Genomic DNA, 16,260 nt, shown 5'->3' with positions numbered 1-16,260 from the left:
TGGTTAAATGCAGCACTGCAGGCTACTGCTAGATCAGCAGGTCAGCGGTTCAAATCTCACCGGCTCAGGGTTGACTCAGCCTTCCATCCTTCCGAGGTGGGTAAAATGAGGACCCAGATTGTTGGGGGCAATATGCTGACTCTCTGTAAACCGCTTAGAGAGGCCTGAAGGCCTATGAAGCGGTATATAAGTCTACTGCTATTGCTATTGCTCTGTTGTTCTATGTTCTGTGTTCTTCCTTGGGTGGAGACTCCAAGGAAATACAAGGCCTGCTACTTTAATCTTTCCAATGTTGGTGGATTATGCTACAATTTTCCTCAGGACTCCCCTTTATTTCCTTCCATCTCCCGCTGCTTTTTAATATTTGTATTAAACCATTGGGAGACGATTCCAGGGGATAGAGAGGCGGGGCGGGGGGGAAGCCACAGCAGATAGAAATGGGCAACAGATCAAGATGTATTAATAAAGGAAGGGGGAGAAGTTAAAATGAAGCCAAGAGTACAATGCCCGTGGAGGAATGTCCTTTCCGATGGTTTTCATATGCACAATTAAGAGAAAGATTTAATACGGATAAGAGGATAATGGGGCTCAAGCAACGTAAGAATGAATTATGTATAAATGATGAACATGTGCGGTAATTTGCAGAAATGTACCAGCTTTTATTAATGCTGGAACACGTTAATAAGAAGAGCGCGTTGAGGACGGCGTGATAAAATGGGCTATGAATTTTGGTTTTAATAAGTGGGAGAGGATAGGGGGAGTGGGATGAAATTGACTCCGTGTTATCATTTAAAACAGAAAAAAGCTTAACTGTGGCAGGTTGATAGAATCACGTTACGTCAACGCTTCGTTATCCGGGGGCCTTTATTGCTTTCTTGAGGACGTTTCAGCACCCAACTAGGTAACATCATCAGTGCTAATGAGTGTGGTGTGCTGCCAGTTTACATCCTAGTGGCTTGCCCTGTCGATGTTGGTCTTAGAGATTCTAAGGGTTGGGCTGTTTTACTCTTGGCTTCTTTGCCAGTTTCATGATTGGGGTGTCGTTGACTTGACTTGAGGTGACTCAGTGGTTAGAGTGCAGTACTGCAGGCCACTTCAGCTGACTCTTATCTGCAGTTCAGCGGTTCAAATCTCACCGGCTCAAGGTTGACTCAGCCTTCCATTCTTCCGAGGTGGGTGAAATGAGGACCCAGACTGTGGGGGCGATATGCTGACTCTGTAAACCGCTTAGAGAGGGCTGAAAGCCCTATGAAGCAATATATAAGTCTAACTGCTAACTGCTATTGATTGTTGGTCTGGTGTTAACCTTGGAGTTGATCTATGCTGATCTCTGTGCTGATTACTGGTGGAGTAGTGGAGTCCTTTGGTTTCCTTTTGGGCTGGTCGATGGTCTCTTTTACATAGTCTTGAGAAATGATTGCAGCCCCTCGCCTTAAACACAGAAGGTCATCCAGGATAAAGGTAAATGTTCCCCTCCTCACACATATGTGCTAGTCGTTCCTAACTCTAGGGGGCAGTGCTCATCTCCATTTCAAATCCGAAGAGCCAGCGCTGTTCGAAGACGTCTCCGTGGTCATGTGGCCAGCATGACTCAACGCCAAAGGCGCATGGAACGCTGTTCCCTTCCCACCAAAGGTGGTTCCTGTTTTTCTACTTGCAGTTTTTACGTCCTTTCGAACTGCTAGGTTGGCAGAAGCTGGGACAAGTCACGGGAGCTCACTCCGTTACGCGGTGGTGCTAGGGATTCGAACCGCCGGACGGCCGACCTTTCTGATCGACAAGCTGAGCGGACTCTGATTTAGTTTTGGATGCTGTTTCGAACCCTGACACTGGGTTCATTTGAATTTGAATTGAATTTATTGCACTTATATGCCGCCCTTTTCCCCAAAGGGGACTCAGGGCGGCTCACAATCCAAGTCAGAGAAGGGGATACAGATAAGGGATAAAAAAGACAAACAAAACAATACACAATTTAAAAGCACACAACAACCATACCATTCGAGGAGGGGGGCAAAAGCTCTTTGTCGCCGTAAGTCGAGACCTACCCTGTATTACATTTTTAACTGCGTGCCGCCCAAAGAATTCCTTTTAAGCCATGTAAAAGCATGGCAGATAATAATTGTCTTCATTTGTCTGAATTGTGCCACCCGAAATGATTCAGAGGCGATGTTTGGATAGATCCAGGCCTTAGAGCTGCAACCTTAAATGATTTTTATTAGGCTGTTTCTGTGTTTATTAGCGTTTAAAAAGGAGCTGCGTTGACTTTGGCTGAGGAGAGCAACAGCTTTTGCTGAAGCTAATAAAATATAATCTTCCCAGACTGGATAAAAAGTCCAAACCTTGATTGAAGTGAAAGCACAAACACTTCCTGTGCATAGTCATTATTTCATATCGAATGAAAGAACCTCTTGAAATGGTTAGCCGGGCAATCTTTATTATAGCACAGGAGAGGAGAAAGTACATCCACTGTTTATATCGAGACTTTTTAATGGCGTCTCCAGAAAGTTGTAGAGAATATTAAGACGTATTTGTTAGATTAACCCCACGCAGCTCCGGAATTTCATTGTTAAACACACAAACACACACATTCCTATATCGGCTGTTCGTTTGGGAGTCACGCCTGAGTCTTATATATGCACACTTCACATTGTTTTCGTCGAATGCTTGAGTAATTTATAAAATCTGTAGAGATTCTCAATCCAGGTCGTGGTTGCCCCAAAGGGCACGACAAAACCGCGCTCGACTAAAGCGCGCCCGATTAAACCGCGTCGCTGACGTCATCAACAGGGCGACAACAGCGAGCGCGGAGAAAGAAGGGCGCTTTAAATAGCGCTTTGAAAGCAAGCCGATTCAAGTTAAGGTAAGGGTTAGCTTTAGGGTTAGGTTTAGGGTTAGGTTTAGGGTTAGGTTTAGGTTTAGGTTTAGGGTTAGGTTAAGGGTTAGGGTTAGGTTTAGGGTTAGGTTAAGGGTTAGGATTAGCTTTAGGGTTAGGTTAAGGGTTAGGTTTAGGGTTAGGTTTAGGATTAGGTTTAGGGTTAGGTTTAGGGTTAGGTTTAGGGTTAGGTTTAGGGTTAGGTTTAGGGTTAGGTTAAGGGTTAGGGTTAGGTTTAGGGTTAGGTTTAGGGTTAGGTTAGGTTTAGGGTTAGGTTAGGTAGGGTTAGGTTTAGGGTTAGGTTAAGGGTTAGGATTAGCTTTAGGGTTAGGTTAAGGGTTAGGTTTAGGGTTAGGTTTAGGATTAGGTTTAGGGTTAGGTTTAGGGTTAGGTTTAGGGTTAGGTTTAGGGTTAGGTTTAGGGTTAGGTTAAGGGTTAGGGTTAGGGTTAGGCTTAGGGTTAGGGTTAGGGTTAGGGTTAGGTTAAGGGTTAGGGTTAGGGTTAGGGTTAGGGTTAGGGTTAGGGTTAGGGTTAGGGTTAGGGTTAGGGTTAGGTTAAGGGTTAGGGTTAGGTTTATGGTTAGGTTAAGGGTTAGGATTAGGTTTAGCGTTAGGTTAAGGGTTAGGTTTAGGGTTAGGTTTAGGATTAGGTTTAGTGGGGTTAGGTTTAGGGGTTAATTTTAGGTTTAGCGTTTACAGCGTGCTTTTTTCTCCGCCCTGTTGTTGCGCTGTGATGACGTCAGGTACGCGGTTTCGTCAAGCGCCCTTTAGTCGAACGTGGTTTTGTGGTGGAACCCTTTTTTTCAGGAAGCCAATGGACTCTCTGGTTTTCCTTTGAAGGCGTTTTGCTTCTCATTCCAAGAAGCTTCTTCAGCTCCGACTGGACGGTGGGGAACGGAAGGATTGATCCTCCTTGCGGACAGCTGGTCATTTGCATCCTTTGAGTGAGTCGTTGAGGCCACTTGGAGGTTTCTCTGTGTCCTCCGGATAACCTCTGGACTAGCATTCTGGACTAGCTGTAGTCTCCGGACGCTTTTCATGGGTAGCCCCATGACTCCTTCAATTGTTTTATGGTGCTTATCGTGTAAACAACCGAAACTCTGGAGGTTTTGAAAGAAGGACTATTTTCCTCAATGAAATTCCACTCAGTCCAAATGGCTCGCGAATCATTGCGCCGTTGAGCCATATGGTGGGTAGCGTCAGCCTGTCAGTCTCGCGGTAGCTAATTTTATTCCTGCTGTAGGCTAGGCTTTCATGGTGCTTATCCAAGTGGGAGGCCATAAAAAAAAGCCAAAGTGAATTAGAACTGCCTTTTTTTAAAAAAAAAAAAATGCAGTAAAAGCAGTTACTGCTTCTTATCTTTTGGACACATTGGCCTTGGGGAATGGGGGGATTAGAATCGTAGCATTCACGGTGCAATCTGTTTTGATGAACAGAAGAATTCTGCAGAATAACAGAATAGCACTGCGTTGGAAGGGGCCTTGGAGGTCTTCTAGTCCAACCCTCTGCTCAGGCAGGAAACCCTATAGCATTTCAGACAAATGGTTGCCCAAGCTCTTCTTAAAAACTTCCAGCGTTGGAGCATTCACAACTTCTGGAGGCACTGGTTAATTGTCCTCACTATCTGGAAGTTTCTCCTTAGTTCTAGGCTGCTTCTCTCCTTGATTAGTTTCCACCCATTGCTTCTTGTCCTGCCTTCAGGTCCTTTGGAGAATAGTTTGACTCCCTCTTCTTTGTGGCAACCCCTGAGATATTGGAAGACTTCTATCATGTCTCCCCTTGTCTTTCTTTTCATTAAACTAGACATACCCAGTTCCTGCAACAGTTCTTCGTATGTTTTAGCCTCCAGCCCCCTAATCATCTTGGTTGCTCTTCTCTGCACTCTTTCTAGAGTCTCCACATCTTCTTCTACATTGTGGCAACCAAAAACTGGATGCCGTATTCCAAGTGTGGCCTTACCAAGGCCTTATAAAGTGGTATTTACACTTCACGTGATCTTGATTTATAAAGTTTTTAAGAAGATGTTGGATAACCAATTGTCTGTTTCCTGTGGTGCAGGGTTTCCTGCCTAGGAAGGGGGTTGGACTAGAAGACCTCCAAGATCCCTTCCAACTCCGTTATTCTATTCTATTCTATTCTATTCTATTCTATTCTATTCTATTCTATTCTATTCTATTCTATTCTATTCTATTCTATTCTACCCTACCCTACCCTACCCTATTTATTTGTCAGCTTTTCCAGAACTGCATGTTGTCTCCCTCCCTCTCTCCCTTTCTCCCTCCCTCTCTCTCTCTGTGTTGGTTCTGCTCATCCTTAAACCATCTTTCCAATCCGCCCCCATTTTAATTTCAGCGTCTTTCTCCCGGCTTGGAACTGAACTAGATGGATTTTCCTTCCAACCACCTGCTCTTTCGTAGTTGTGTGTTTCTTTCTTTAAAAAAAAAAACTTACAGAACATTGAAAACGTTTGATATGGAAGCATAAATACCATCAACATAGAATGGAGTTTGCTCAGAAGCTGAAATACACCAATGAGAGGAAGAGTGGGAAACAGAGGAGAGAAGAAAGATAGGAAGAGAGGGATAGGAGAGAGGGTAAGGGGGGGAAGATGAGGAGGATAAGGAGGAGTGGAATGAAGAGAGAGGAGAAGGAGAAAGGAAGGGGAAGTAGAGTAGGAAAGGATGATGGAGGGAAGAAAGGAGGTAGGAGAGAGGTAGAAGAAAGTGGTGTATGGAGAGCAGAAGAGCTAATAATGGGTTTTTATCTTTCTGGGCGTTGATGACAAGAGGAATTGATGCAATTACTACTTAATACAATAGGATATTGGCTATGTAATAGTATACATGTGATTCAGTGGTGGGTTTCAAAAATTGTTCGAACCTACTCTGGGTGTGGCCTCCTTTGTGGGAGTGGCTTGCCACCCATGTGACCGGATGGGAGTGGCTTGCTGCCCATGTGACCAGATATGAAGATGCTGATGAACTTGTCAGAACCACCTTAAATTACCTCCCACACAGCGCTGGCATGCATAAGAATAGGATGTAAACTTGTTTTTTAAAAGGCATCTTTGGTTTGCGTTAAAACAACTGCAACACACGCAATGTTCTGATTGCGCCACAAACGCAGTAGTCATCCTTACCTTTCACAGAGGCCCTGAGTTTTATAAATAGGAGCATGATAGTGTAGAATAATCATATCCAAGGACCAGTGGTGGGTTTCAAAATTTTTTGGCACCTCTTCTGTAGGTGTGGCCTGCTTTCCGGGTCCACTGGTGGAACCTCTTCTAACCGGTTCGGTAGATTTGACGAACCGGTTCTACCGAATAGGTGCGAACTGGTAGGAACCCACCTCTGATGTGATTGTATGTTATGAAAATGGAAAATAAAAAAGTATATTTTTAAAAAAAGAAAGAAAACGTTTGCACATTGGCTGTTTCCCCCTAACAATCTGACCCCTTTTTCGTCCCATTAGGGCCACCCCAGAGAACGGTGTCACCCAAGCAAGAGGACGAAGATCGGAAACCCGAAAAGGGGACGGGCCCGGGGAGCGAGAGCGGGACATCCTGCAACGAATTGTCCACCTCCAGTTGCGAGAGCCACTCGGAAGCCAGCACCCCTCAAGAGAACGCCACGAGCGCTCAGCAGCCCACGAGCCACGAGTCCAACACTCTGACGTTGGACCGCCCATCAAAGAAAGCTCCGGTCCAGAAAATGGCCCCACCGGAGAAACGTCGTAACAGTGAACTTTTCCAGACTCTGATGAGTAAGTCGAGAGAAACCAACCTCTCCAAGAAAAAGGTTTCGGAGAAGGTCAGCGTCGAGGAAGAGATGAAAAAGTGCATTCAGGATTTTAAAAACATTCACATCCCCGACGATTTTCCAGAAAGGAAACGCCCGTGGCAATCTGAACTGTTGCAAAAATACGGGCTATAGTTGTCCATACACACACCCTCACCGCCCCGATTATCGAATCTCATGTCCCTGGTGATTTAAGTGTCTAATTCCATTTGCCGGTTACTTGTGGATTTACTCCTTGGAGTTCTGCGGCTTCTTTCTTCTTTTCGTGAACTGGATGTTGGATAGGACATGGGTTGACTGTTTTCTCCTCTTTTTTTTTAAAAGGATATACGATTAATGAAAACCTAGATCCTTTTATAATAGTTAACAAGTGCATGGTCAAGACATTTTGGGGGTGGTGCTAAGCCTCCTCATCCATGGAATCAATATATCATCGGGTTGCTCCGCCATTTTATAGACATAATAGCAGCGATACAAACTTCCACGGCACAAAATGGTGGGTCTGAGGCCGGGGTGGTTGGGGAACGATGACGCTTTTATGACTTGTGGACTTCAACTCCCAGAATTCCCGAGCTGTGACCGACTGGGTGGGCGTGGCCATGGTGGGCGTGGCCAGGGGTGTGTGACAGGCAGCCCTCGGCCTCCTGCACCCCCCCGGGAGCAAAAATGGGCAGTGGAGGGGGGAGGGGGAAAACACCACCGCCATGCCCCATTTTGGGCCTAGTAGGCCTTCCTGCACCTCCCTGGGAGCCAAAATGGGGCATGTGGGGACTCCTGGAAGGTGTGGGGCCAGCCAGCAATTTAACAACCATTTCGCCCGAACCGGCCCAAACCGGCTGAATCCCATCACTGTTCCCGAGCCAGCATGAGGAGCAATGGCTCTTTTGTGGACTTCAACTCCCAGAATTCCTGAGCCAGCAATTTTGGGAGTTGGAGTCCAAAAGTCATAAAGGGGCCATCGTTTCCCACCTCTGCCTTAGAACCTGAGTCTTACATATTAAAATGGCGGCCTCGGGAATTCTGGGAGATGAAGTCCACAAGTCATAAATGGGGCCATAGTTCCCCACCTCTGCCTTAGAACCTTTCATATTAAAATGGCGGCCTCGGGAATTCTGGGAGTTGAAGTCCACAAGTCATCAAGGGGCCATAGTTCCTCAGCTCCGCCTTAGAAACTTTCATTTTAAAATGGCGGCCTCAGGAATTCTGGGAGTTGAAGTCCACAAGTCATAAAGGGACCACCCTGGTTCGCCATCTCTGATCTAAAGAGACGGGATAGAATTTGGCACAAACACATTTCTAAAAGTTAGCACAATGAAAGAAACTTCCATTTTGCCTGAGCTCAATAGGGACAAATAGCTCACAGGAAGGAACAAACAGTTGCGTGCTGCTGGGATAAATATTTTGTTCGTTGCCAAGATTATAACTTGTAAAACGCCTTTGGACCTTATGAGGATTTGTGTATGGCTGTGTGTTGTTGTTTTTTTGTAAGGATGATGTAAATATGCCTTATACTGTTAAATGACCACACCAACCTTCACCTAATTGCTGTTTGCCAGGGTTATTTCTGTGAAATGCAAAAAAAAAATAATTATCAGCGGATTGTGAAACTGGTTTGATGATCTCAAAATCTTCTGTTTTCATGTTAATCAGCGATGTTGGAGAAATAAAAATAAACATGCTCTTAATGCATTGGTTTAAAGGGGCCTACTGTTAAACCTTTTTGATCGATTGCTGTTTGAACCTTCAAATACATTTTAAGATTTTATTCAGGGTCCTCATGAATCATCTCTTTTGCTACCATATTGTAAATAACATGTTGCAGACAAAATGAATACCATATTTTTCAGAGTATAAGATGCACCAGAGTATAAGACGCACCAAGGTTTTGAAGAGGCAAATTAAAAAAAAGTAGGTAGGTACGTAGAGGGATAGAGAGAAAGAAATAGAAAGACATAGAGAAATACAGTAGATAGGTAGGGAGAGACAGAGAGAGTAGGTAGGCAGTTGGGTAGGTCGAGGGATAGAGAGAGGGAGAGAGAGAAAAACAGTAGGTAGGTAGGGAGAGAGAGAGAGAGTAGGTAGGTAGGGGGATATATATAGAGAAAAACACAGTAGGTAGGTAGGGAGAGAGAGAGAGAGAAGGTAGGTAGAGGGATAGAGAGAGAAACACAGTAGGTAGGGAGAGAGAGAGTAGATAGGTAGAGGGATAGATAGAGAGAGAGAGAGAGAGAGAGAAATACAGTAGGTAGGTAGGGAGAGAAATACAGTAGGGAGGGAGGGAGAGAGAGAGTAGGTAGGTAGCTAGAGGGAGAGAGAGAGAGAGAGAAAGAGAGAAATACAGTAGGTAGGTAGGGAAAGAGAGAAAGTAGATAGGTAGGTAGATGTTTCCAGGTGTATTTATCCATGTGCTGGAGAAGGAAATCGCTGACAATCTGCAGCACCTAAGACTTTGTTTCTGCTGGCACAGCACTTGATCAATGTAATGCTCACCAAACACTTTAACTAAAGAGCTTTACAAAAGGGGGGGGGAGGTTTTTGCACTCTGCAAACATCTCAAAAAACCCCCATTTTTCACAAAAACGGACCCGTTTTTTTTAAAGGCATGAATAGCCTTGGGGGGGTGGGGGGGTTGCAGAGTGCTCCTGGGTGGGTGGACGGGCCAAAAACGAGCAAACAACAGCCTGTTTTTTTCTCAAAACAATTGCATGCATAGCCTTATGGAGGCTTATAGAGTACTGCTGGGGGCTGGGGGGAGCAAAAAACGGCCCATTTTTCACTCATGTCTGCCCTCCCCAGCCCCCAGGAGCACTCTGAAAGCCTCCTACAGGCTATGCACGGCCATTTTGATGAAGGGGCGGGGCTTAGGGAGGCAAAAAAATGCTGTATTCGGCGTATAAGACGCACCCAGATTTTCAGCCTCTTTTTTGAGGGGGGAAAAAGGGTGCGTCTTATACTCTGAAAAATACGGTAATGCTTGGGTCATGAGTTTGAATTTTCATTCAAATGCTCAAGATAAATTCAACAAGTTAGGAAAAGAGGGTGTGACGACAATCAGGATAGTTCAGGGGTTGGGATTCAGCCGGTTCAGACTGGTTTTTTGGGGGAGCCTGCCCGTCCCCCCCCCCCCCGTGCTATAGTGACCTATATTTCCGTTGTTTGATGCCCAGTTGATAGATGCATCTCAGCTGTTTCACTCACTGGGGCCGCAGTAAAAGCTAAGTTTTTAAGCTGTTTTCAAACCCACTGCGTGACTGCAAAGCACACACTCAGTGAACGGGTTGTTATACCGGTTGAATAGCAATAGCAATAGCAGTTAAACTTATATACTGCTTCATAGGGCTTTCAGCCCTCTCTAAGCGGTTTACAGAGTCAGCATATCGCCCCCAACAACAATCCAGGTCCTCATTTTACCCACCTCGGAAGGATGGAAGGCTGAGTCAACCCTGAGCCAGTGAGATTTGAACCGCCGAACTGCAGATAACAGTCAGCTGAAGTGGCCTGCAGTGCTGCACCCTAACCACTGCGCCACCTCGGCTCTACCACTGGGATAGTTGTGTTAAAATCTCACCATGTGCACCATTCTTATCCGACAAAGAAAATAGTATTTCTGAGAATTGATAGTAAATTAGTATAAGATACTAAATTATCCCTAATAAGATACAGCCATCAACACACATTTCCCAGCATATGAATAATAATACATCAGGGTGACACAAAACAATCTAGAAAAACAGGCTTTATTATAAATTAAGAATTTGCAGAGAGAAGTGAAATATTGCTGTCTATTGAGGACTGTTTTTTTTAAAAAATATATATATATACAGACAGTTTGTTTTCTTAATTCGACTGTTTTACGCCTTTCTTTGTCACGCTGTTGTATCGTCAATAATTTAATTCAGCAGATCAGACTTGGAAGAATTCCTTGGTGACATGAGGGTGGAAATATTTCCAAGTAATTTGTAGCCTGTCTTGTTTTGTGAGTTCGATCTACGTGTTAAGAGACCGATTCAATAATTATTGCTCTAGTAATTATATCAATTTTATATCTATCTATCTATCTATCTATCTATCTATCTATCTATCTATCTATCTATCTATCATCTATCTATCTATCTATCTATCTATCTATCTATCTATCTATCTATCTATCATCTATCAATAGCAATAGCAGTTAGACTTATATACCACTTCATAGGGCTTTCAGCCCTCTCTAAGCGGTTTACAGAGTCAGCATATTGCCCCCAACAACAATCCAGGTCCTCATTTCACCCACCTCGGAAGGATGGAAGGCTGAGTCAACCTTGAGCCAGTGAGATTAGAACTGCTGAACTGCAGATAACAGTCAGCTGAAGTGGCCTGCAGTACTGCACTCTAACCACTGCGCATCTATCTATCTATCTATCTATCTATCTATCTATCTATCTATCTATCTATCTATCTATCTATCTATCTATCTCTCTATCTCTCTATCTCTCTATCTCTCTATCTCTCTATCTCTATCTCTATCTCTATCTCTATCTCTATCTCTATCTCTATCTCTATCTCTATCTCTATCTCTATATCTATATCTATATCTATATCTATATCTATATCTATATCTATATCTATGTTGTATTTGTATAACTTTATTTATAGTATAAAGTTATATTTATAACTTTAAATGTATCTATCTATCTATCTATCTATCTATCATCTATCTATCTATCTATCTATCTATCTATCTATCTATCTATCTATCTATCTATCTATCTATCTATCTATCTATACCATGCAGTTGTGGAATCAAATAATCAATATCCGAAATATCCCCATCAAGGGGGTGGGGTAGTCACTGACCTTCCCTACTCGTTCACAAATGTGAGAGTCCCCGCATGTGGTTTGGCTAAAAAAAGTGCCTAAATGAGATGGTATAGAATCGGGATGGGTTACCGGTTCGGGTGAATCAGTCCCAACCAACCAATCAATCAATCTGACTGAATACCACCTCTGATTCCCATCTCAGTCAAACAAAACAGAACTGTCTTGTGCTTATGTCATGCTCCATTGAGGTCATAAGTCGAGCACGGCTTGTATTGCCATGGAAGTGATTTTTTAGCAGGCTCTACCCAGGATGACCTCCTGTGTTTAAGGCAAGAGGCTGCAATCATTTGGTTTGATTTGGTTTGGTTTATTGGATTTATATGCTGCCCTTCTCCCAAGGACTCAGGGCAGCGTACAACATTAAAAGAAACACATATTACAAAAGTTAAAAAAAAATTAAATAGAATATCCCAAACAAACCCAATTAGGATTAACAATAACATTTTTTTTTAAAAAATCAAATTAAAATTAACAATGATCAATAATTTATTTTGTTTTGTTCAGGCCAGGCCGGCTTGCTGGAAAAGCCAACTTTTTAGGGCGCGTGGGAAGGACCGGAGGTCGGGGATTATATGAAGCTCCGGGGGCAGCTCACTCCAGAGGGAAGGGGCTCCCACACAGAAGGCTCTCCCCCTGGGGGTCACCAGTCGACACTGTCTGGCCGACGGCACCCTGAGGAGGCCAACTCTGTGGGATCGCACTGGACGGTGGGAGGCTACCGGTGGCAGTAGGTGGTCTCGCAGGTATCCTGGGCCTAAGCCATGGAGCGCTTTAAAGGTCATAATTAGTACCTTGAATCGCACCCGGAAGACAACCGGCAACTAGTGCAGGCTGCCTAAAAGGGGTGTAACATGGGAGCACCTAGGTGCCCCCATGATAACCCACACAGCCGCATTCTGGACCAGCTGAAGCCTCTTCAAGGGCAGCCCCATGTAGAGAGCGTTACAGTAGTCCAGGCGAGAAAAGACGAGGGCATAAGTGACTGTGCACGGAGCATCCCGATCCAGGATTGCTCAGACTGGAAATCCACTATCGGCAGAGTCAGAAGTGGTATTCAGCCAGTTCGGATCGGTTTCAGGCCTATAGCAGAGATTACAGGTGGCTACCCTGGTTCTATGCTGTCCTGTTTAGCCACGTTTTTGAGGCCAGGTGCATGCACGGAAGGCGTGCGCCATGAGCAAAGCGCATACACAGGAGTCCAGACTCAGGCGCAGAAGGTGTGCGTGCTCCCACGGAGAGAACCAGTGGTACAAATAAATGAAACCCACTGCTGGGAGGAGTGCCTCTCTCTGCATTAAAGTGAGGGGGAAAAAAGCACACAGCGCACAACTGAGGCAGAAATAGCAGGCGTGAGACACGCAACGTGGTTGGGATAACAAATAGAAAATGTAGTTTGGGGGCTTAGTTAATTCTCTGCAATTTCTTTCCTCCTAGCTGAATTTTCTGCTTTGTTTTTAATTTCCCGGCATTTGGCTTCCTCCCACCGCTGGAGCCTTGCCGGGTTCTCTGGAAGATGTTAGCGCCAAAGCCGATCTTAATCCTTTCTTGGCTGATTTACGGTATCTATTAATAAAAACTTCCCAGCTTGATTTTCCTTCCTTATATAAACGGTGTACGCTTTTCCCGAGCAGAGAAATGAGGGGGGTAATGCTATTTGCAAAGACCTCGTACTCTGCAAAAGCGCGAGAGTTGTTGTACTTTCGGGAAAAAGAAATGTCACAAGGACGAGAAAACCGCGAAAAGAGATTTTGAAAGAAAATAAGTATCAGGCGGGGGGACAAGCGGGTTTGCGACACTTGGAAGAAATGTCCATCTGGGTTTTCAGTTCCTAGCGGGGAGAAAGACATTGGAAAAATGGAGGCTGCTTGGAAAGATGGATTAATGGCAGACAGGATGGTTTGAGGCAAAATAAAAGAGAAAGAGAGATTTATACCCTCTGTTTGGGCTTTGAATTTGAGCTTGTACTCTGATTGGTTGTCAGACTCCCATGGGGCCACGCAGGGGCAACTCTGTAGGCTGTCCTGAGTTCCAAGCTTGGTTGACACTTGCCAGGTGATGATTGAGATTGAGAGATTGAGATTGAGATGCTTTATTTGTATGCCGCCCTTTTCCCTGGGGGGACTCAGGGCGGCTCACAACTCAAGGGGGAGGGAGGACAAACAAGTCATAAACATGAAAAACGATACATCATTAAAAACACAACAGTCATGCAATTCGAGTGGGGTTGAAATCTTTAGCCCCAGGCCTGTCGGGACAGCCAGGACTTAAGGGCTACGCGGAAGGTCTGGAGGGTGGTGAGGGTATGAATCTCCATGGGGAGTTCGTTCCAGAGGGTCGGAGCAGCCACTGAGAAGGCTCTCCTTGTAGTTGCCAGCCGACATTGGCCGGCTGATGGAATTCGGAGGAGGCCTAATCTATGGGATCGTATCGGCCTAGTGGAGGTTATTGGCAGTAGGTGGTCTCTCAAGTATCCAGATCCAATACCATGTAGGGCTTTGTAGGTGACAAGTAGCACCTTGAAGCGCACTCGGAGATCAACAGGCAGCCAGTGCAGCTCGCGGAGGATAGGTGTTACGTGGGTGAAACGAGGCGCACCCACGATCGCTCGCACGGCCACATTCTGGATCATTCTGATCAGTAATAGTATCCTATTATCTTCACTGCCAGTTCGGTAACGGGCGCGCCCACGGCTTAGTAACGAAGGAGAAATTTCCTGAGAGTGAGAACAATCAACCAGTGGAATAACTTGCCCTCCAGAAGTTGTGAATGTTCCAACACTGGAAGTTTTAAAGAAGAGGTTAGACAACCTTTTGTCTGAAATGATATAGGATTCCTGCCTAAGCAGGGGGGTTGGACTAGAAGACCTCCAAGGCCCCTTTGCCAACAGTCTTCAGTATGGCTCAAGATCCCCTGTTCCTTGGTATGGTGTCCCCAGAGGCTCCTACATTGTTTCATGCAGCCTAACACAAGTGGCATCCTGCAATGAAGTCACCGCATTGGTGTCCGTCATTCGCACAGTGCTAAAGGACATTATGGTTAGCGAGAAGTTCTTTCACCCGTCATATTTCCTGCAAAACAAGGTACTGTGGGACAATTACCATTTTCCCTTTTACCATGAAACGATTACCGTATTTTTCGGACTATAAGACGCACTGGAGTATAAGACGCACCATGATTTTGAAGAGGCAAATTAAAAAAAAAAAGGGTTTTGCACTCTGCAGTTTTCCCAAACCCTCTGCATGCTTCATTTTTTGCCAAAAGAAAAAAGAAAAAGGGATGGGCATGCAAAGCTTTGGAAGTCTTGTAGAGTACTCCTGGGGGCTGGGGGAGGGGGAAACGAGCAAAAATGCCCCATTTTTCACAAAAAATGAGCCATTTGTTTTTGCAAAAAAACAAAAAGGGCATGCAGAAAGTTTGGGAGGCTTATAGAGTGCTCTCGGGTCCGGGGGGGGGGCAAAAACAAACAAAACCAGCCAATTTTTGCTCATTTTTGGCCCCCCAGCCCCCCCAAGCACTTTGCAATTGTGAGATTTGAACCGCTGCACTGCAGAGAACAATCAGCTGAAGTGGCCTGCAGTACTGCACCCTAACCACTGCGCCACCTCGGCTCTTCGAACCAGTAGTAACCCACTCTACTATCTTTCAAACGCCACACTGTGCAAGAAAATACTTGGCAAGGAGTCTCTGAATGTCACGAACAAATCTTCGCACTAATTAAACAAACTAATTGTCTCCTGCAAACTCTACTCCCCTTTCGCTCCTCTTTAGTCCCTCTGGGAGGCGCCATTCGACATCCACTTGTGCCTTTATTCCCGAGTCATCCCTTGTTCCTTAATTGTTCCTTTCTCCTGGCAGCTCTAGTAATGCGCACATCGGGAACAAGCTCCAGCTGTTCTTCTACCCCACTGATATCCAACTCTGAAGGCAGCTGAAAACTGTCAGACGGCCCTGGTCCCTTCTTTGCCCCCAACACAGAGCCCTCATCAGAGCCTTCCCCAGACTCCAGAACTGGCCCAGGTTCCTCCCCAACCACCTCACTGTTTGAGTCTGCCACCAGCTCCACCAGCCACAACACAGCTCAAACTTACCCTCCTCTGAACTTGTGGGGGTTTAGGACCTGACTCATGAATCTCTTATTCCCATTCCGTTTGCTAAATCCAGATCCCGGATGTAAATTCAAGTGGCGTACAGCAAGACAAAAATCAATCAACAGGCCTCTCCAGATGTTATTAAGGCTACTAATCTACAACTCTCAGCAGCCCCCATGACGGGCCTGTTTATAGCTAACAACATCTGCTCTTCCTCCCCCGATGTTTGCACGGTGACAGGATTTGATGGCAGACTTAGCCGTTAATGAGTTGATGTTTGTAGAATGTGTTCTTTGACAGCGTCAAGATGGAAAATTTTTGTGACAAACAGGGAAAGGTAGTCTTAATAGCTCTCCAAGGAGCAAGCCTCGTTCTGTCCTTCCCAACAAGGGAGCCTATTTGAATGTGACATTCAACCTTTTATCAGGAAAGTTCAGGTCGCCTGTTTCGATGTAGTTTGCGGAGATGGCCCTCACCCGAGTAAGGGATGTAACGGTTGAATAATGCCAGGTGATAGTTGTAATAATAGTTGCTGTGGCTTGCCAGCGGAGCTGGTGGCATACTCAGACAGTGAGGGGGTTGGGCAGGAAGATGGGCCAGTCCTGGAGTCTGGGGAAGGCTCTGATGAGGGCTCTGTGTCGGAG

At 45.2% G+C, this 16,260-nt stretch overlaps 1 protein-coding gene across 1 annotated transcript; it reads left to right on the top strand.

Moving 5' to 3' along the window:
• The first annotated feature begins 503 nt into the window (after positions 1-503).
• Positions 504-7,273, top strand: LOC116523355 (BTB/POZ domain-containing protein KCTD8-like). The gene is made up of 2 exons (XM_032238454.1): positions 504-597; positions 6,343-7,273. Exons 1-2 carry the CDS (start codon positions 504-506, stop codon positions 6,801-6,803), a joined length of 555 nt encoding a protein of 184 aa, XP_032094345.1. The 3' UTR covers positions 6,804-7,273.
• The last annotated feature ends 8,987 nt before the right edge of the window (positions 7,274-16,260 follow it).

Source organism: Thamnophis elegans, unplaced genomic scaffold (assembly GCF_009769535.1).
Source record: "Thamnophis elegans isolate rThaEle1 unplaced genomic scaffold, rThaEle1.pri scaffold_199_arrow_ctg1, whole genome shotgun sequence".
Classification (NCBI taxonomy): Eukaryota; Metazoa; Chordata; class Lepidosauria; order Squamata; family Colubridae; genus Thamnophis; species Thamnophis elegans.
The sequence above is the reverse complement of the archived record's forward strand: the minus strand, read 5'-3'. Positions and strand labels throughout refer to the sequence as shown.